This window comes from Molossus molossus, unplaced genomic scaffold (assembly GCF_014108415.1).
Source record: "Molossus molossus isolate mMolMol1 unplaced genomic scaffold, mMolMol1.p scaffold_m16_p_4, whole genome shotgun sequence".
Lineage (NCBI taxonomy): Eukaryota > Metazoa > Chordata > Mammalia > Chiroptera > Molossidae > Molossus > Molossus molossus.
Window position 1 is genome coordinate 49,747,054 of NW_023425377.1, and position 21,246 is coordinate 49,768,299.

The 21,246-nt window shown below is 45.9% G+C and overlaps 1 protein-coding gene across 9 annotated transcripts; it reads left to right on the plus strand.

Annotated features, from left to right (window-relative positions):
- The first annotated feature begins 335 nt into the window (after positions 1–335).
- On the plus strand, positions 336–20,983 carry MGAT1 (alpha-1,3-mannosyl-glycoprotein 2-beta-N-acetylglucosaminyltransferase). Of its 9 annotated transcripts, none has more exons than XM_036240677.1 (4): positions 515–611; positions 1,522–1,945; positions 4,768–4,825; positions 18,442–20,983. In XM_036240677.1, exon 4 carries the CDS (start codon positions 18,551–18,553, stop codon positions 19,892–19,894), a length of 1,344 nt encoding a protein of 447 aa, XP_036096570.1. In that variant the 5' UTR covers positions 515–611; positions 1,522–1,945; positions 4,768–4,825; positions 18,442–18,550; the 3' UTR covers positions 19,895–20,983. The 9 variants fall into 9 exon arrangements, with proteins under 9 accessions (XP_036096572.1, XP_036096570.1, XP_036096573.1 ...); XM_036240680.1 differs by lacking the exon at positions 4,768–4,825 and adding an exon at positions 13,487–13,629; XM_036240679.1 differs by lacking the exons at positions 515–611; positions 4,768–4,825 and adding an exon at positions 336–356.
- Positions 20,984–21,246: the final 263 nt, after the last annotated feature.

Genomic DNA, 21,246 nt, shown 5'->3' on the forward strand with positions numbered 1-21,246 from the left:
AACGAGTTGAGGGAAAGGGACTAGCCCACCCCTCGCAGGCTCCGCTCTCACTTCCGCCCTCTGCGCCCTGCTTCCTCCCCGTCAAAATCCCGCGGGGCCACGCCGTCCTAGTACAAACGCTCGCGACAGGCTGAGGCATCGTGACGCATGCACCCTTCTTCCCGCCCGGTTCGACGTAATGCCTTCTCCCGCCCTCGCCACACTCTCTGTCCCGCCCCTTCTTGCGCGCCAGCAACAGCCTCTCCTAGCTCTGTTCTCACCCAGACCTGGCCCTGTCCACACCTGGTCTTCAGTCCTGTGTACAGTGACTGTAGAATAACCTCAAGCCCTTGCAGACCCACGTCCCATGCTCCCGTGTTGGTGGTGATGGGTTGGGGTTGTGGGAAAGAATAAGGCGGGATAATGGGAGGTAGCAGTTGCCGCGGGCTCACTTCCGGAGGGCGGGCGGAAGTGGCTGCGGTGGATGCGGGTGGAAGGAGCGCGAGGGGAGGGCCCGGCTGCTGAGGGTCGAAGGGGTGGGGCTGGGCCGGCTGTGGGGACCCGAAGTGGGGCCTTGATTCCGACCCGGGACGGGACGCTGTTCCTGTCAAGACGGGGTGAACAGGTTCTAGGTAACAACCCAACGCAGATAGAGGGAGGGTCGTCTGGCGGTGGAGGGGGTGGGTGTCAGAGTCTAGGGAGGAGGGTCGCTGTCACCCCCTTCCGGGTGAACACGGAGCCCGGCATTTCCGAGAAGAGGGGTGGGAGGAGTTAAATTCTTGGCGGGGGTAAGAGGTCATGTGGACGCCACGCCCCTACAGGAAGGAAATGAGTGTGTGTGTGTGTGTGTGTGTGTGTGTGTGTGTGTATGTGTTTAGCGTTAAACTTAGAGGGGAGGGGCGACAGGGTGAGCTCCTGGACTGAGGAACTGGAATACCGCGAGGTTACTGCTGGCTGAACTCGGACCTCAAACATTCTAGGAACGTGTCTTGGGAGTGGTCCCTGGAAAGAGTTTGACAGCGATTAGGAATTATATCCCTGGCACAGTTTTGGAAGCAGAGGGGGAGTTGAGGGTGAAGGGAAGGTAGCAAAGAATACATGTGGAAGGTGCCAGTATTTAGGTCTGGGATGGATTTAGGTCAGTGGAGGAGAGCTAGCCATTAGAACACTGAACACCTTAAGAAGCTTGGGCGATGTAGGATAATTAGTGTGTGGCACTAACAAGACAAGGGGACAGGAGGAGCATGTTCTTTTCCACATTTCTTAGAATACAGTCTCCACACACCGTCAGTGCTTTTGATTACTTTTCTGTTGTGAGAGTAAGTGCAAACCTTCCTTTATCTTGAGCCATATTGATGAGGTGACTGTTTTGTGGGACAGTATGTGAGTGAAGTAAGTACTTAAGGTATCTTGTGGAGTGTTTAAGGATGGGGTTTTCATGGTAGAGCATAGTAAAGGAATCTAATTTAAATAGATAGTCTTAGGAATCCGTTTGGGAGTATAATAGATTGGAGAGTGTCATAATGTTTAAATATTCTGCAGGTTAACACAGAAAGCAGCCTCCTGGGCCATGCCGATTCTAAGGCCTGTTTCTTCTCATGAGCCCCAGCAGAAGACAGATGGGCCAGTCCTCAGTGGATGACTTCCCCTCCCAGAGCAAGAGATGGGATAGTGCCTGGGATCTGCCCATCACCAAACTCTGGGCTTAAGCCAGCTGAATGAAGGGATGTAACAGACCTCTGAGAGGGACACTGAAGCCTGCAGTGGGGGGGGGGGGGGGACTGGACATACCCCTTCCCCCCCAGACTGCTCCCCCTCAAAGTACATTCAGCCATGGACTTTGGACTCCAATAAGAGGAGAGAAGCTGCACTTTGGTGTCTGATTTGGGATTCTCAGTTTTGGAAATGGAGTGCTGGATGGGAATTTGATGATCTCCAGGGGAGCAGCAAAGAGAGGAGAAGAAAGGTAAGGTTCCTATCTGATTTACCACTTGGTGCCTTGCTGCTCCTTTGCAGAAAGTGTTGAGTGGGGAAAGTCTGGGGATGCTGCCATTCAGGAAGTACCCTGATGAGTACCCTTACCCTGCTGGGTAACACAGGAAGCTTCACCTCTCCTTCACTCTTTCAGGGTATAGACTTGTTCTCAGCCACTCCTCACCCAGGAAGGAGTACCTGGTAAGAGCTTGTGAGCAATGGCAATTATGAGGTTAGGTGAAGGAGACATGAAAAGAATTCAGCCCTCTGAAGGGAGATTGGATGAGGTTATCTGTAAGGGCCTTTCCAGCACTGAGATAGTAGGATTCCAAGTTAGTTGGGGCTAAACTAAGACTTGAGAGTGGATTACCCAGGCAGAGGCAGGCTGTTATATTTTTAGGAGCTGAGTAGAACTGCCTTGAAGGGGTGGGTTGGAAATGATCTTTATAACCTCCTAAATTGTCTCACCTCTTTCCCCTAAAGGGGAGTTTAGGCCATGAAACCTAATGGAAAGAGCAGAGGAACAGGCACAGGATTGGGCATCAGTAGGATTGGTGTTCTAGCTCTCTTTTTTTTTTTTATCCTCACCCGAGGACACTTTTTGCATTTATCTTCAGATAGAGCAGGAGGGAGAGAGAAACATTGATGTGAGAGAGAGACATCGACTGGTTGCCACCCCCACAACCCCAACCGAGGCCAGACAAACTGCAACCGAGGTAGTGCCCTTAGCAGGAACCGAAACCAGGACTCTGGTCCGCGGGTTGACTCTCTGATCGCCGAGCCAAACCGGGCAGGGTGCTCTGACTTCTTATTGTACAACCCTAGATATATATGTTGGTTAATCTGTGCTTTGTTCTCTTCACCTGTAATATGGGAATAACTAGTTTTCCAATCCCCTCCCTCACAGGTTGTTATAAGGAGTAAAGGAAATGATAGATTTGAAAAGTGTCCAGGGCCATGTACAGATAATACAGTAACATTGACATTGTTTAATATGCTTGTATAATTGTTACATAAAGAAAAGCTCTGTTCTTTTATTGAATTAGTGTGCTGGCAAAGCCTTAGATGGCCTTAATTAAAAGCCTACCCTTAATTTGTCTCACCTTGTTGTTATTAAATAATACCTGGGGTCATCAAGTTGTGGAAAGGTGTATGGGTTCAAGAACTTACACTGAGGGACTCTGGCCCTCAGGGTCCTCCATTCAGTGTGGCAAGTGTGCCTCTTCAAGAGGGGGAAGGAAAGTTTAAGTCCCAAGGCCTCTAGTGCCAAGTGTTCGGTTAGGAGATGGAGCTCCATTTCTTGGAATGAGCACTGGGCCTTTCCTTCCTGTGCCATATCCTTCTGCTCTTTAAGATGACAGTTTTTCTGACTGCCATCTCTTAGTTCTTTATATTTTCACAGGCTCTATACCCACCTAAAGAAGACCTGTTCAGAGTTACCTTCTCACCTCCTACCTATTCCTTCCTGGAACTCCAATTTACCTGGGCCAAGATGCCAGCTTTTCTCAGTGACAGCTAAGGAGAAAGTACAGTATTGGGAGAAAAGAGAGGTGATGGGAATTTTTTTTTAAATCAATAGCAGACTAATTTTATTTATTTATTTATTCTTTTATCCTCACCTGAGGACATTTTCCCATTTTTTTGTTCAGATAAAGTGGGAGGGAGGGGGGGAGGGGGAGAGAGAGAGAGAGAGAGAGAGAAACATCAACATGAAAGGGACACATCAAGTGGTTGCCACCCACATGACCCAACCAGGGCCGGGGACAAACTGCAACCGAGTACCATGCCCTTAGTGGGAACCAAACCTGGGTCTCTCTGGACTGCAGGCCGACGCTCTAACTGCTGAGCCAAACCAGCCAGGGCGGTGATGGGAATTTTGACAGACAGTAGGGTATGGTGGCCTGGGAGAGGGGCAGGAAGCTTGGCTTCTAGCATCTCTCTGCCTCTGACTGGCTGTGTAAACATGTGGGCTTGGCAACAATAACTAAGGTCATTTGCAAGCTGAAAATCCTGTATTTGTGACTGTTTCTGAAAAGCCTGTATTTATGTTTCAGTTTCTTTTCCCCCCTCCTTCCTTCCTTGCCATAGGAGTTCCTGAGGTTGAGCAGGCAGGCTTGGGTGGAATCACTGGTCCTGAGCTGTTCCTTCTCCTTGGTCTGATGCCTGGGGAAGCCCTCTTTGAGGCCAGATTTCTACTATAGAAGGTCCAGATTTCAGGAAGGGGCATGTCACCTCTCCTAGCTTCGCCCAGCAGATTCCTGTTGTCAGTTATTGCTTAGGTACTGGGGTCACAGCAATCCCTCAGGTAGGTGTGGTTCCCAGGATGCCATCCGACTTAGGAGGCCTGGGAATGCTTTGAAACACTTGAAGTACCACAGGGTTGTGTTGTATTTGTGTAGTGCTTACATTACGTGAAGTGTCCAGGCTTTTGTGTTGAGCCAGTCCTTGTCATCACATTGTTATGAGGAGGAAAGAGGGATTATTTCCCCAGTTTGATATGTGAGGGGAAGCTACAGAAGTCCTGAGCAAGAAGGGCTTGCCTGAGTATAGATTGGCAGGCCTGTGATTACTTGCCCAGTACTTTACTGCTTCCACAGCATCTGACCAGCCAAGGACTATCTGGATTCTGCTGAAAATCCCCAGGGAGGGGAATTCAGTGCCCTGTGAGAGAGCCTCTCTGGTAAGACATTTCCTCTTTGGAGTAAGCCAGAATTCCTCTCCCTTCTCATTTCCACTAAAAGCACTAGTCCTGCCCTCTGCTTGACCCTCCCACAAGACAGCCATTGGCCTTCTCATATGAGCACTTTTTCACAGGTGCATCAGGATGCTCAGGCCACTTAGCCAGGACCAGTGACAGACATGATCAAATGTTGTGAGTGCATTTTAACTTATTTATACCCTTCTTTTTTCCAGAAGTAATTATAAGTGGCTAACGAAAAGTTGCACTTCACACACATTGCTCAGTAATGATTGTGTTCGTCTTTCCTCCTTTCTTTGATCTTGATGAGCTGAATTTCTGGGTCTCCATGGGAGTAGGAAATGTTGGGAGGAGGGAAGGTGGAAAATAGAAACAACATTGATTTAAAACATTGCTTTTACTTCTGATGGTTTCAAACCAAGATCTGTCTGAAGTTCAGAGCATGAATTCTTTCCAAATTGTAAAAAAATAAATAAAAATGTCAGGTTATCTTGGGCATAGTTGTGGAAGGCAGTTACCTAGAATAATTTTCACCTCCTTCACCGTATATCTCTAGTCATCTTTTGGAAGTGGTAGGGGTGGACAGGATACAGTATTGCCCCTTCTATTCTCTCTTATCCTATAACCAGATCTCCCTATTTCTTCCATTTTCCCATAATCCATTTTATCTCAGGAATCAGTCTCCTTGTTTCTTCTGTCCTTATTCCCCCATAATCTCTCCCATGAAATCTCCATCAAGAGCCTCTTTTCCCAGGTCAATTTGACACTATCATCCTGGCTTCTTGTCTCTCAGACCAAATGTTTCCTCTTGCTTCCATTCAAGAATTCAGCCTATCCCAATTCTCTAATGGCCCTTTCTGCTTGGGATAGTCCTCTTTGCAGTTGGTGAATTTCTACTTAGATTATCTTGTGAGCTTTGGAATTTAAACAAAGGACAGTAGTGATGAGGTTTGAGTGTTGGTGCACAGACAGTCCTCCATCATGTTCCCCACTGAACTGCCTTAGATGGAGAATTATTATTAGAGGTGGGAATCTGACATCTCATGGGCTGGTTGGTCTCCCCACCTTTCAGCATCCTACTATGTCCTTTGTCCTGGAGAGACACTGATATCTTGGACCTACAAGCCATTGTTTCACAACTTCTTATACTTTTTGGAAACTTTATTGCTTTCCCTCTTGCTTTGACATGGCATGTGAGTATGAAGACCTCCCATATCCCCTTACATGAGGAAAAGCTTAGGGAGGGCAGAGGTGCAGACACTGGCCGCTGGCTGGCACATGAGCATGGGCTCACATCTTCTGCCACAGTCCACACAGTCAGCTAAGCTGGAGACTTTGGACACGCATGTGTGCATGCACACACACACACACTCCAGCCTCACTGATGTGTCAGCTCTTCTCTCTGCTCTGTCAGAGCTGAGCTTCAACTGCTTCTACCAAGGTTTCCCTGCTGCCCCACTCTGTGCCTGTCATGCTGAACACACAGACATTTCAGGAACACTTGCATGCAAGGGTGCATGAGGATTCCAGCTTTGGAGGCAGGGTGTTTGGATCTAAAACCCAGCCAGGTCCCCCACTATGTCTTGTGACCTTCATCAGTTGGCACTTAATGGCACTTAAATCCTGAGCTTCAAATTCCTCATCTGTGGAACAGGATGATAATGCAGAGCTATTAGGAGGGTTAAAGAAGAGAGAGGCTGAGGGAGGGGTCTGGTGTGTGGAAGCCACTGTGTAATTTTGTTTTAGCACCTCATGTCCATGTAAGGGCCTTTAGGGCATGCCGTGCCTTTTGTTCCTTTATTTATTTACTTATTTATTTTTGCTAATCCTCACCCAAGGATATTTTTCCATTGATTTTTAGATGGGAGAGAGAGAGAAACATCGATGAGAGATTGGTTGCCTCCCCCACGACCCTGATCAGGGCTGGGAATCAAACCCAAGACCCTTGGGTCCATAGGCCCATGCTCTAACCGCTGAGCCAAACCAACCAGGACACTTTTAGAACCTTGTATAATTCCCATTTCATGTAGAAACAAGTTAGCCAGGGAAGTCAGTGAAGTAACCAACCACACACCACAAAGTTCAGGCCTGCTTTGTTCTTTACCACCAGGGAGGGAAGAAGATGAGGAAGTGTGTGGTGCCAGGAGTGTATGTCCTGATCATATGTTAAGGTTGGCCCTGGACTCGGTCTTTCTCAGTAAAGTCATCTACAGAGCAACCAGTACTCAGCTCCCACCATCACTTCTCAGTGTTAGATACAGACATCTGGGCTTTTCTGGACACCCCCACCCCCACCCCCGTCTTCTTTCACAGAGCTATCACAAAATCCTGTGATTGAGTTTTTTCTTCCTTAGTTCTGGTGGTTCTACTCTAGGGACATGTCTATCTGCTTTCACTCAGAACTAACAGCTCTCATACCCCACCCCCCACCCCTAAAAAAGAAAAAAAACACAGCTGGTCCCCTCCTGCTTTGGGCAACAGGTGTTTCCCTCCTGACTTCCCTTTTGGCGCCCTGGTTCTTGTTCTACCATACCTGCGCCGGAGGGGGGAAGCGCAACTGTTGTCCCTGACTCCTCCTTCCGGGAAGCTCATGTTTGGGGAGTTCCGGAGAGCCGGTCCCCATACTCTTGGCCTAGAGTTTAGAAAATGCACTACCCAGGGCGGCCCAGCATCTCAGGCATGGGTCCAACGGTAACAGCTACCACCACAGCGCCTCCCGAAACTGGGGACCCGGGAAAACTTGGGCTGTAAAGGTGAGAAGATAGGCGGGTAAAGGGGCGGCCGGGGTGCGAGTCGGGTGGCCAGCCCCGCCCCCTGGCCCGCCCCGCCTCCCGGCCTCCCTGGGGAAGGGCCACGTTGCCGCCCAGCGGCTGGCCCCGCGCCACAGGGAGGGCCCGCCTGGCGGAAGGCGCGGCAGCTGCGAGAGCTCCAGGGACCTACCGGGGCACCAGGCTCACTTCCCTCACCCTGAGGCGGGCCAAGTTCAGAGCCGGGAAGTTGGGAGGACCTGGTAAATAGGGGTCAGGGGAAGCCTGCATTTGGCAGCTCGGTGGCTTGTCCCCGAGAGGGTACGGAGGTTCGACCAAGGGAGGCCCCGCGGGAATGGAGAGGGCGCTCCAGGGTTTGGCTCCCGGCTTGAGTAGCCGCCCCTTTGCGAGCCCTTCCTGTCCCCCTACAGTCCTGTGAGCCCCATCTAGAGGGCCCTCCGGAGCTGGAAAGTCGGGTTCTGTGTTCTGCTTTGGGAATCCCGGGCCTCCAGCTGTTGGAGGGAGGGTGGGCTTCGCCGGGAGGGGAGGAGGTTGTGAAACTCAGTCTCGGGGCGACCGTGAGTGTAGGCTGGAGGAGGTGGGGTCGCTGGAGAGGGTTTGGGTAGCTAGAATGGGAGGTGGCCTCTTCCCAAACGCACCCAGCATGCTTTCCACAAGTGGTAAGGGTTCTTTCTCCTCAGCCGTAAGGAAGAATTAGCATAATGTGGAAATACGTAAAATGGCAAGAAAACTTTTTTCCTGTTTGCTACCGAGTGTAGAGTAGGGGCCCATGAGACGTGCAAGGTCCCCATCTTGTAAACTGGAGCAGGAGGGACTGTGGCAGGCTGGTTTGCATCTCCACAGATGAAACCCCCGGGGTGAGGCTCCACCTTGGTTAACCCTTGCCCTCGTGTTGTGTTTAGTTAGTCTTTGCTTTAGAACAACGATTTTCAATCTTTTTCATCTCGTGGCACACATTAACTAATTATTAAAATTCTGCAGCACACCAAAAATATTTTTTACGATCTGAGAAAAAAGTAGTTATAATTTTGATTTATTCACATCAGATGGCTATTGTTGTATTGACTGTTTTCATTTTTTTGTTTGATAATCTAAAGGTAAGGAGGTCAGTGCCTCTGACTAAATAGTCAGGTATTGCATGTTTTAAAAATTCTTGCAGCACACGTTTCAGACCATGTAACCTTTTCCCTTAGATGTTCATATCCTCCTGGATCTGCCTTTCATGGTGAATCACTGTGCCCGACCCCATTGCTAGAGACCATTGAGCTCTGAGTCCCTGCTTCTGTGTCTTTTTTCTCATACACAGTATCTAACTTCAGTGGCATATGTAACAGGTTAAACTCATTTCTTCTTTGGGACATTGGGGAAATTGTCACTATCCTCTACATTATCAGAGACCAGGGCCTTGATTATGATCCAAATCAACTCTCTCCCTGTTCAAATAAGGGAATCAAGTCACGGGGTCAAGTGACTTGTCCAGGGTTACCTGGTTTGCTGGTACTGGCTTACCTGAATCCCAGCCTTCATGCTTTTGTTGTGCTAGCATCATACTTCCTCCTTGCCTTTTCTTTTCCAGGATAATAACCTGCACTCTTTCTATCCTAGGTCTTATTCTCTAAGCCCTTGAATTATTTAGTGTATCTTCTCTGACTCCCTTTCAGTTCTTCCATCCTTCTAAAATTATGGAGCCTGGTACGTGATTCAAAAGTCTAGTAGGCCTAATAATAAACAAGAAAGTAATTCAGTTAGGTCTTCATTACCTGTGCTGTGTTCTGTACTGTATTTTAGGCAGTGCTTTTTAACATACTAAGCAAAGCAGAGATAGAAGGGAAAGTCTGTCAGTGTTCCTTCAACTCCTATACTTTTTAAAAGCTAAATATGACTTTTTCATTATTGCTCACAATGGGAAGTTGACTATCTGGGGTTCTCTTGCTATTTAAGAAACATTTTTACCAGAAAGAGGGAACTGACTGGAGAATGCCATGAAATTGGAGTGTTAGAAAGGGAGCTCACAGCTCCTAGGCAAATGGAGACCCATAGGGGTTGGTGGGACTTGCCCAGTGCCTCCTGGATTTTGGCTGAGGGTTTTATATACTAAAAAGTTTCCCACAGTGGTGCAGGTGTCTTTGTACTTGGTAGTGTGGACCAGCTGTGTGTCACTTCCCTAAAAAAAACCTCCAGCAAATCAAAACCAGTTTTGATTCTGTGCCTTGCAGACAATTAGTCATTAATAACAGGACATCAGAGACTCAGGTCAGGGTTATGGATGGTTGATCTATTTTAGAAAAGAAGGCATGGCAGATTGTATTTTCCCAAAATGGCACACCCATAAATATTTCATTCAACGTGTTGTTACAGTTGAACATTGTCCTCTTTCCATCCGGTGGTGGGGTTTGTGGTTTTCCCTCCTTGAGTGAGGGCAAAGACTTATGATTCTCCTGACCTGTGAGTAAGGCAGGTGTAATCCAAGGCTGGTTCATGAAAAGGATACTTGGCTTGTTGTCTTTCTTGGGACTCTCACCTTTGCAACCCAGCCATTATGTGCAGAGGAAGCCCAGGCCACATGGAGAGGCCCTGTGGAGGATTCCAGCCAGCACTCCAGCTACTGTCTCAGCCAACACGAACATCAACCTGCAGACATGGGAGAGTAAACATTTAGGGGAGTCCATCCCCAACTTTTGTGTTTTCCAGCTGAGGTCTCAGTCATTGTGGAGCAGAGGCAAATTATCCCCTCTGTGTCCCACTGTCCAAATTCCTGACCCATTGAAACTGTGAGAGGGAACAAATGATTGGTATTGTTTTAAGCCTGTAAGTGTTTCCATTATTCAGCAATAGATACCTAATAAGGAAGGGATGTGAGTAACGAAAGCCTTCAGACCTTGAACATGGGACCTGAACACCGAGGGCAGGAAGAACTCCTGCCCTATTTGTCAAGGCTACCTAAATTGTTTTATTCATTGTTTCAGGCACTTACTTATTGTCTCATAATGAATCACCCCAAAACTTAGTGGCTCAAAACAACAGAATAATTTTATTTGTAGCTCAGCTACATGGTTCCTGCTCCTGGTCTTTTGTGCAGTTGCAGTCAGTTGTGGCTGAATTGGGATCATCTAAAAGGCTTCTTCCATGTCTAGTGGTTGATACTGGCTGTAGCTGGTATTGTCAACTGGAATACCTTAAGGTGTCCTGTCCATGTGGCCTGGGCTTCCTCTTGCATTGGTGGCTAATGTCCAAGAGCAAGCATCTCAGGAGCACCACGTAGAAACCATATTGCCTTTCATGAACTAGTTTCACAAGTCACATATCAAAGAGAGGGAACATAGACTCCACCTCCCCCACTCTGGAGGGAGTATTGTTGTCACTTTGTAAGAAGAACATGTGGCATAGGATTTGTGGTAGTCATTTTTGGAAAATGTAATCCTTCACTTTTATGCTGCTGGTTCGGTCTTGTTGGTCCCTGATTTAGTTAATAATGCAAACAGTCTTCCTTCTAACCACTTGTATTTCATGTGCCAAGCACTGTGATAGAGGTTATAAAGCCTTTTTCCTTGAGGAGCAAGGTGAGAGCCAGTCAAGGCATGGCCACAGATTATGTTATAGTGTGGAGGACAAAGACAGGAGATGTGGAGAGAGAGTGGTGGGATTGTAGTCATGGGAAGGCTTGGTTCTGCCAGGAATGTTACAGAAGGACTTACCTGAACTGGGCTCTAAAAGATGTGTGAGTGCTTGCATGTGGGGCTGTGGATCATACTTCAGGCTGAGGAATCAGCCAGAGCAAATACACAGCAGTGTACAAGTATACTTATGGGGGAAAAAAGTAGCCTGCTGAGATCAGAGTATGGGGATCGTGGGGTAGTAGTTGGAGGTGAGTTTAAAAAGGGAATATTTGAGTCCTGGGTGGTTTTGCTCAGTGGTTAGAGCATCAACCTGTGGACTGAAGGGTCACGGGTTCAATTCTCCATCAAAGGCACATGCCTAGGTTGCAGGTTCCATCCCCACCCCTGCAGGAGGGGGGTCCTATGGGAGGCAATCAATGGAAAAATATCCTCCGGTGAGATTGACAAAAAAAAAAAGAAAGGGGGGGGAGGGCAAGGGAGGGAGGGATGTTGGAGTCAGCTTGTTGTGAACACTGTCATAAATTTCATTTTATTCTGCGGGCAGTGGCAGCCTCATTGTTTTTAAGATAGGTTTGTGTTGTGACCAGGCATGCATTTGAGGAAGGATGCTGTTGCTTTGGGGAAGTTTGCTTAGATAGAAGCAAGGTTAGTGATAGATAGGCCAGCTGAGAGGTTCCATCAGGCTTAAAATAATATTTATAATAAGGAAAGAGAGTTCAGATTAACAGGTTTGAGGGCTTGAAATAGGACGATGGCAGTGAGTAACTGTCTTCCATTTTCATAATTCTGAAATTCTTGGGGATTGGATGTGTTTCAGAATTTAGAATGTTTTGGATTTTAAAAAGATGATCTGAGAACCATACAATTTCACTCATATGAAGGATATAAAACTGAAACTCATGGACACAAACAGCAGTATGGTGGTTGCCAGAGGGAAGTTGGGGGGGTGAAGGGGGACTAATAATATGGTGACGGAAGATTATTTGACTTTGGTTAGTGGGCACACAGATCTTGTATCATAGAAACCTACACCTGAAACCTATATGATCCTATTAACCAATGTCACCCCAATAAATTTAAATAAATTATGATGATCTGGTGCATTTATGACATAGTGTAAGGTCTGGAGCAGCACAGCATAATCCGACATATTCTGAAGCAAAACGTATGAATAGTCACACTAAGTGTGATAAATAAAGGCTATAAATAGCCTCATACTAGATTAAATCAGAGTTCGCCAAATGAGATTAAGTCAGATTTTTCTGCCAAATGAGTGTAGAAAGCTTCTGTTTCTCAGCTCTCTTGGGACTTCAGAATTGCAGTTAAGGGATTGTGGGTATGTGGCATCCACACTGAAGCTAGTTTTTAGGTTACAGGCAAATCTCTTGAATGTTGAGGATCCCAGCACAGCAGTTTGGCACACTGGGACAACTCATTCTCATCCTCAAGTAGCCAAGAGGAGATTTGACAAATGATGAACAAGAGGTGCTGGTGCTGATGGTTTAAAGGGGAGGTGGACTTCACCTAGTTCTAAGACATCAGGAAAGGTGTCTTGGTAGACACATGAGTCAGAGTATACCAGGGGAAGAAGAAAAGGAAGAGCAGATCAGGCATATAGCCACATGCAAAGGCCCTGAGGTAGGCTTGGTTATTTGGGGCCTGGAAGGAAGTGAGAGAGCCAGCAGAAAGGGGACAAATGAGTGAATGGTTAGTGTGTATGTTGTCATGTTCCAAGTACTGTTCTAAATACCTGATGTGGATTTATCTCACTCAATCCTCAGCAATCCAATGATGTATTTGATGAGGTGAGAAAATTGAGTCTTAGAGATGTGAAGAAACCTGGGTGATGCCAAGCATAGCTCCAGGCTATCTAGCTTGCCCTTGTTACTCCCATATCCTCCTGATGCTTGTACTTAGAGCTTTGCTTCCTGGAGGAGTATATAGGTTTTGCTGGCCAAAAGCCTGGACTTCTGGTCACAGGCAGCACAGCCAGCATACACACATGTGAGTGCATGCATCACTGGCTTCCAAAGAAAGTGGACAATCGTGGGCAGTGGGGAGGGAAGAGATAAACTAAAGAACTTATGTGCATATATGCATAACCAATGGACACAGACAACAATGTGGGGAGGGGATTGGGAGGAGGGTGTCAATGGAGGAAAAAGGAGAAACATCTGTAACAAAAATAAATAAATAAATAAAAAAACAGAATGGACAATCTTGCTATGGAGAATATGTGGACAAGCAGTAGGAAACAGTTCTGGGACCTAGAAGAGCCTGTGGGGTCTGGGAATGGGTGTGTTGTGTTCTTTTATTACAAGAGGAGCAAGTTCTGTTAGGGAAGTTAGGGTCATGGGCTGGCGACTAATTGCCTGAGTACTAAGGTGGAGGTTTAGCTGTACTGTGGCAGCTGTTTCCTGTGGGTCATTGGGCCACTCTCATGTTTACAGATTTGCTAAGAATCCAGTCTGCTGAAGTGCCTTCAGAAGATTGCTTTGATCTGCATTGTGAAAGTTCAAATATTGACCACGTCCTGAGGGGGGGAGTGAGGAAGAGACTGGAAATCCATGTGTCTGTCTTGTAGGAAACCCTGGTTGGTATATGATCACTGATAATGGGAAATTAATGACATTGTAAAAAAGAAATGGACTTGAGGTTTCTGAGAAGACTAGTGTTGTAGAGTTGTAGGGTGGATGGTTTCTGGGAGGAAAGACAGGTGGTTTTGGTGCTGGCAGGTGCTGGGGGAGTCTCCAAGTCCCTTTAGAGATCCTTCAGGATCAGCCCCTTTGGTACTGTATCTGCCTGCTTGAGAGCCCAGGAGTAGAGATTACATCTGGAACCAAGGTTTTGACTAGCATTAGAGAACTGGGCTGTGAGGCAGAGGGTATCTTTCAGAGCAGCTGGCATACAAGGGCACATACCTGAATGTATGGGATGTAAAGGAGCAAGACCAGAGGCAGGAAGGCCAAGAAGTCTCATGGTCAGGAATGGCAGCTGTCCAGGAGTTAGAGGGTGTAGGAGATCCCCTCAAGTAACAGAGTCTGACAGAGTGAGGGGGTTGGTGGGACCATGCTTTTTTCTTTTTTCTTTTTTAATCCTCACCTGAGGATATTTTTCCATTTATCTTCAGATAGAGTGGGAAGGGGAGAGAGAGAAAAAAACAAAAAACAAAACATGGATGTGAGAGAGATACATTGATTGGTTGCCTACCGCACGACCCCGACCAGGGCCAGAGACCAAACCGTAACCGAGGTTATGTGTCCTTGATCAGAACTGAACCCATGACTCTGGTCCAAAGGCCAGTGCTCTAATTGCTGAGCAAAACTGGCCAGAGCCATACTTTTTTCTTGTTGGGTGTGTGTCCCAGTTCCTTTCCAGAGCCTGGCAGAGAGCAGATATGTGATGCATGTCACTGAGTGATTAAAGAATTCAGGACAAAGGGATTATCCCATTGCCTTTAACTGCTATGCCCAGCTGGGGCCATATTGATGGATGAAGCTAGTTAGAACTGTGAGCCATTCCCCATAATTGATTTTTTTAAAACTTTATTTGACCTTGGTCGGTTTGGCTCAGCAGTTAAAGCATCATCCCGTGGACTGAAGGGTCACAGGTTCCATTCCCAGTCAAGGGCACATACCTGGGTTGTGGGTTTGATCCCCATACCCGGTTGGAGTGTGCGGGAGGCAACCAACCAATCTCTCTCTCTCTCTCTAAAAAAAAAATCAATTAAAAAAATCCTTGAGTGAGGATAAATAAGTAAATAAATAAATAAAAGTATAATGTGAAAAGTTTAGGCATATGTATATATCCATGAAACTTTTACAACAAATCTACCCCCAAGTTGCCTCATGCACCTTTGTTATACCTCCTCAGCTGTCCTCACTGCCCCCATCCCCATGCAACCACTGATTTTCTTTCTGTCATTATAGATTAGTTGAGATTTATATAAGTAGAACCATAGTACATGTGCTTTCTTTTGGTCTTTCACATCTTGCTTAATTACTTGAGATTCATCCATGTGTTGTATATATCAGTAGTTTCTTTTTTTTTTAACTGCTGAATATTATTCCATTGTATGGGTAAATCACAATTTGTTTATTCGTAGTGCCTTGTTGATGGACTTTTGGTTTGTTTCCATATTTGGGCAATTATGAATAAAGCTGCTATAAACATTCCATATAGGTTATTTTTTTTTTAATTTATTTATTTTTGTTACAGATGCTTCTCCTTTTTCACCCACTGATTCCCCCATCCCCGCCCTGTCCCCAGCTTGTTGTCCATGTCCATTGTTCATGCATACATGCATATAAATTCTGTGGTTTATCTGTCCCCCACCACCCCCTTTTCTGTGGATTGTCTTTCTGTACCCCACTTCCACGTCTCTGGGACTACCCCATTCCTCAGACTGTTATTTTCATTATATTCCACAAATAAGTGAGATCATATGATACTTGTCTTTCTCTGTTTGGCTTGTTTCACTTAGGATAATACTTTCCAGATCCCTCCATGTCATCTCAAAGGATAAGAGATCTTTCTCACAGCTGCATAGAACTCCATTGTGTATATGTACCACAGCTTTTTATGTGTTCGTCTACTGATGGACATTTGGGCTGTTTCCTTATCTAAGCTATTGTAAATAGTGCTGCTACGAACATGGTGTTACATATATTCTTTCTGATTGGTGTTTCAGGCTTCTTAGGGTATATTCCTAGAAGTGGGATCACTGAGTCAAATGGCAGTTCAATTTTTAATTTTTTGAGGTAACACCATATTGTTTTCCATAGTGTCTGCATTCCCACCAGCAGTGTACCAGAGTCCCCTTTTCTCCACACATTCGCCAACTGTTGTTCTTTGTTGATGGCAGCCATTCTGACAGGTGTGAGGTGATACCTCATTGTTGTTTTAATTTGCATCTCTCTGATGATTAGTGATGTTGAGCATTTCTTCATATGTCTCTTAGCCATTTGTATGTCCTGTTTGGAGAGGTGTCTATTTAGTTCCTCTGCCCATTTTTTAATTAGGTTCATCTTCCTTTTGTTGAGTTGTATGAGCACTCTATATATATTGGAAAATACCCCCTTATTTGATATATCATTGGCAATTATGCTCTCCCATCCATATAGGTTTTTGTATGGTCATATGTTTTCATTTCTCTTAGGTGTATATCTAGGAGTTTGACAAACTGCCAAACATTAACTCAAAAATTAACTCAAAATGAATCATAAACCTAAAAGTTAAACCTAAAACTATAAAATTTAAAAAGAAAACAGGAAAATCTTTGTGACTTTGGGTTAGGCAAAGACTTTAAATACAATGGATGCTTCATAAAAGAAAAAGCCCCAATAATTGGACATCATCAAAATTAACTTCTTTTCTTCATTGACACTGTTAAGAGAATGGAAGGACAAGTTTTTGCATTTTTGTTAGTCTGATGGGTGAGAAATGTTATTTCAATATAGTTTTAATTTATATTGTTTTCATTATGAGTGAAGTGGAACATCTTTTCATGTGTCTAAGGACCATTTTAGTCTCTTTGCCCTTGTCTTTTAGGCAAGGATTTTTAGCCTTTTTTTCTCATTTTTTTTTTTTTGTTGTTGTTGTTTTTGTTGTTTTGGTGTCTTTTTGGTTTTTTTTTAAGTTATTTGTCTGTAGGGTATTGGCTCTTTATTTATGATGTATGTTGCAAATATTCTCTCCCAGTTTGTCATTTGACTTTTTATTTGGCTTCTGTGTTTGTTTGTTTGTTTGTTTGTTTGTTTGTTTGTTTAGGATATTTTTCACTGATTTGAGAGAGAGAAAGAGACATAGACATTAATGTGAGAAAGAAACATTGATCGGTTGCCTCCTGCATGAGCTCTGTACAGGACGACACTCTAACCCACTGAGCCACACTGGCTTATGTGTTTTTAGCCATGTAAAAGTATGTTATTTATTATTGCATCAAGATTTTGAATCATGCTTAGAAAGCCTTTCCCTATACACAGATTATAGAGAATTGATCCATGTTTTCTTCTAACACTTACATAGTTTTAACTTTCTATTTAGATCTCTGAGCTACTCGGAAGTTATTCTTGCATACAGATCTAATTTTATTTTATTTTTCCAAATAGCTATATAGTTGTTATAACACTATTAATAAGACCATATTTTGCCCCAGGATTTCTAAATATTACCTTTATCATACATTAGATTTCTTTGTGTAGTTGGGTTTATTTCTGGAGTTTAAATTCTATTCCACTGAATGATCTGTTTATTTATATACCAACACTACATAGTTTTAATTATAGAGGCTTTGTAATGTATAGTATTTTAATATCTGGTAGGGCTAGTCCCTCTTCTCAGCCTGTTTTCATTTTTTTCTAGATGTTCTTGCAGGTTTATTTTTTCATGTGAACTTTAGTGTCAGTTTGTCTAGTTCCATAGAAAGGTATTTTTATTGAAATATTTTATTATGCTGGAAGTCCTTTGGAAGAACAAGGAATTTTTTAGTCTTCTGTGTCTTTCGGGAATTATAGTTTTGTTCATATAGGTTTTGAATATTTCTTGTTAAGTTTATTCCTAAATAAAGTTTATTGTTTTCATGGCTATTGAAATAGGGTTTTCTCATCCATTATTTCTTCTAATGAGTTATTTGTGGGTATAAAGACTATTGACTTTTGCATGTTAATTTTTATATCCTGCAACCTTCGATTGTTTGGGTTGGTTTTATCATTGATTCCCTTAGAATTTTCCAGGCATATTCTTACAGAGTCAGCAAATAGGGATAGTTTGACTCTTTCCCATTTATTCGCCTTTAATTATGTTCTGTATTCCGATTATGTTCTGTATTGCACTGGCTGATCCTTCCAACAGAATGTTAAATAGCCATGTAGATTGCAGGTGCTTGGCTTTGCTCCTGACTTTTGTGGGAATGCCTCTGGTGTTTTCTTATTGGGTAAGGTGTTGGCTTTAGTTCTAAAGTGTGATATTTGACTTCTTAGTTCAGTAATCTTTGGGTATTTTGATTTGATAATGGGGGGCAGATGGTCTCACCCACCTTTTCCCCTGAGCTCTGGATAGAAGATGGGAAATGATCTGTCAGATAGGGAAGGGGAAGTGGGGTTCCTTTGTGTCTTCTCTTCCACTGACATCACTTTACTTCCCCTTCAAACATATATTGCTTTTTGAGGACTCACGAACTCATTTTGGAGTAGGGAAGCATATTGTTCCAGTCCTATTTTCTTACTCGAATGACCACCCAGATTAGAGAATGGGTAGCTATTTTCTAAGAAAACCCTGGAGTTACCTCCTGGTCTCCCTCCTTCTGTACTTTTCACCTGTTCCTGGAATACCCCTCACCCCACCTTTCTACCCCATGCTGAAGTGCCTTTGTGATGATGGCTGCTTTTCTCTCTTCTCTCCCTAGGCACATGGCTGCTTCCTAATCCCAAAGCCAAGAGGAGACAGCCCTAGAACTGTGGGGAGTGAGCCCAGCCAGCAGGGCAGCTTGGAGTGGCTCCCCTGTGGGGGCCAGGATGCTGAAGAAGCAGTCTGCAGGGCTTGTGCTGTGGGGCGCCATTCTCTTTGTGGCTTGGAACGCCCTGCTGCTGCTTTTCTTCTGGACACGCCCTGTGCCCAGCAGGCTGCCCTCAGACAGCACTCTGGATGATGACCCCGCTGGGCTCACACGTGAGGTGATCCGCCTGGCACAGGACACAGAGGTGGAGCTGGAGCGTCAGCGGGGGCTATTGCAGCAGATCTGGGAGTACCATGTGCGGCGGAGCCAGCGGTGGAGGCCGCCCACTGTGGTCCCACCTGCGCTACCACGTGGGCCTGTGACCTTGCAGCCAGCTGTTATCCCCATTCTGGTCATTGCCTGTGACCGCAGCACTGTCCGGCGCTGTCTGGACAAGCTGCTGCACTATCGGCCCTCTGCTGAGCGCTTCCCCATTATTGTCAGCCAGGACTGCGGGCATGAAGAGACAGCTCAGGTTATAGCCTCCTATGGCAGCGCCATTACACACATCCGACAGCCCGACTTGAGCACCATCGTGGTGCCACCCGACCACCGCAAGTTCCAGGGCTACTATAAGATCGCCCGCCACTACCGCTGGGCACTGGGCCAGGTCTTCCACACATTCAAGTTTCCTGCAGCAGTGGTAGTGGAGGATGACCTGGAGGTGGCCCCAGACTTCTTTGAGTATTTCCAGGCTACATACCCACTGCTGAGGGCTGACCCCTCCCTCTGGTGCGTGTCTGCCTGGAATGACAACGGCAAGGAGCAGATGGTGGATTCGAACAAGCCTGAGCTGCTCTACCGCACTGACTTTTTCCCTGGCCTAGGCTGGCTGCTATTGGCCGAGCTGTGGGCGGAGCTGGAGCCCAAGTGGCCCAAAGCTTTCTGGGACGACTGGATGCGACGGCCTGAGCAGCGGCAGGGCCGGGCCTGCCTGCGGCCCGAGATCTCCAGAACCATGACTTTTGGCCGCAAGGGTGTGAGCCACGGGCAGTTTTTTGACCAGCATCTCAAGTTCATCAAGCTGAACCAGCACTTCGTGCCCTTCACTCAGCTGGATTTGTCATACCTGCAGCAAGAGACCTATGACAGGGATTTCCTTGCTCGAGTCTATGGTGCCCCTCAACTGCAGGTGGAGAAAGTGAGGACCAGTGAGCGAAATGAGCTGGGGGAGGTGCGGGTACAGTACACTGGCAGGGACAGCTTCAAAGCCTTCGCCAAGGCCCTGGGAGTCATGGACGATCTCAAGTCAGGGGTCCCCAGAGCCGGCTATAGGGGCATCGTCAGCTTTCTGTTCAGGGGCCGCCGTGTCCACCTGGCACCCCCACAAACCTGGGATGGCTATGATCCTAGCTGGAATTAGAATTAGCAGCTCCTGCCTGTCCCTGGGGCCCTTGCTTGCCATGTCGTGTTCTGAGACAGACTGTAGGTCCTGGGCTGCATCCTCTTTGTTTCTCCCTGGAGTCCATTTATCTTTTTTTTTTTTTTTTTTTTTTGAGCATAGATGATAAGGTGAAGATTATTCTTCCATTCTCAAGAGGGTCAAGGCAGGAGAACCTTTCGGTTGTGTGTTGGGAGGTATTAAGCAGGAGATCACTCTGTGGTAGACAGAAACTTGGGCTTGTCAGGGCCACAAACTTTTCTGTGCCAGGTTTTCTCCTAGGGTATCTGCAGAGAGGTTGGCACTTTAGTTCTCTTGACAAAGCCTCTTTTCCCTGTCCTGGTGTTTACAGCCAGTGTATGAGCCCTCCTCTTGTATCTGACCCATTCCTCCAGTTGGAGGGGAAGCTGGAATCTGTGAAAAGAGGATGAGGATGTATTTGTGGCCAGAATGAGACTAACCAAAGGGGTTTTATCATCAGGGTCTGGGTGGAGCTGTTAGGTTGTCAGGGGTTATGCCTCCTGCTCATTTTTCCCCTTTCCCTCTCTCCTTATCACAGCTCTTCTTTCCCTGCAGCCTAACAATTCATGATTCTAAGATTAAAAATTGAAGGGGAAAAGCAAGACCTCCTCAGCTCGTCCCTGGCAGTGGGGGGAAAGGTGGTAAAGGGAAAGCTTGGTGTGTTGGGGCATTCTTTCTTATCCTTCCTCAAAGAAACAGACCCTGTCCTCAATCCTGTTCTTTCTAAAAACTGATCCCTTTCCTGTCACTCTAGGAGGGTTCTGTGCTGGCTTGGTAGAGAGATTAGCTGCTTGTCGTTTGTTTTGTTTTGTTTTGTTTTAACCCTGGGATTTGTTGCACAGGCTCCTTCATGAGACCTTGATTTCTAGAGATCCTCTCAGTGTGAGGCCCAGACTCCATTCCCTCCCCACCATATACCCTGTGTTTGTTCAGATTAGGATGCATATGGGGAGTTGGAGAACAATGTCTGTGTTTTTGTTTCTTTCCCAACCTCAGTTCATGGAAGAAAGTTGAAGCTGCAAAATTATTTTCAAAAATAAAAGGCTGAATTGTCTGAAAAACATTGTGTGTGTGTGTGTGTGTGTGTGTGTGTGTGTGTGTGTGTCCTGGAAAAGGAGATGAAGGATGGAGGAAGAATGAAGACTACAGGAAGGGCTGGGCAGGCAAGAGGAAGTGGATCAGTTGCTGGAAGAAAAACATGACTGGAAGAGGAGAGTGGAAGGGGGTGGCAGGAAGGCCCAGGAGAGCTGAGGGGAAGTCTTGAATGTGGACAGGGTCTAAGACTATAATCCCCTTCTGCCAATTATCTCTAG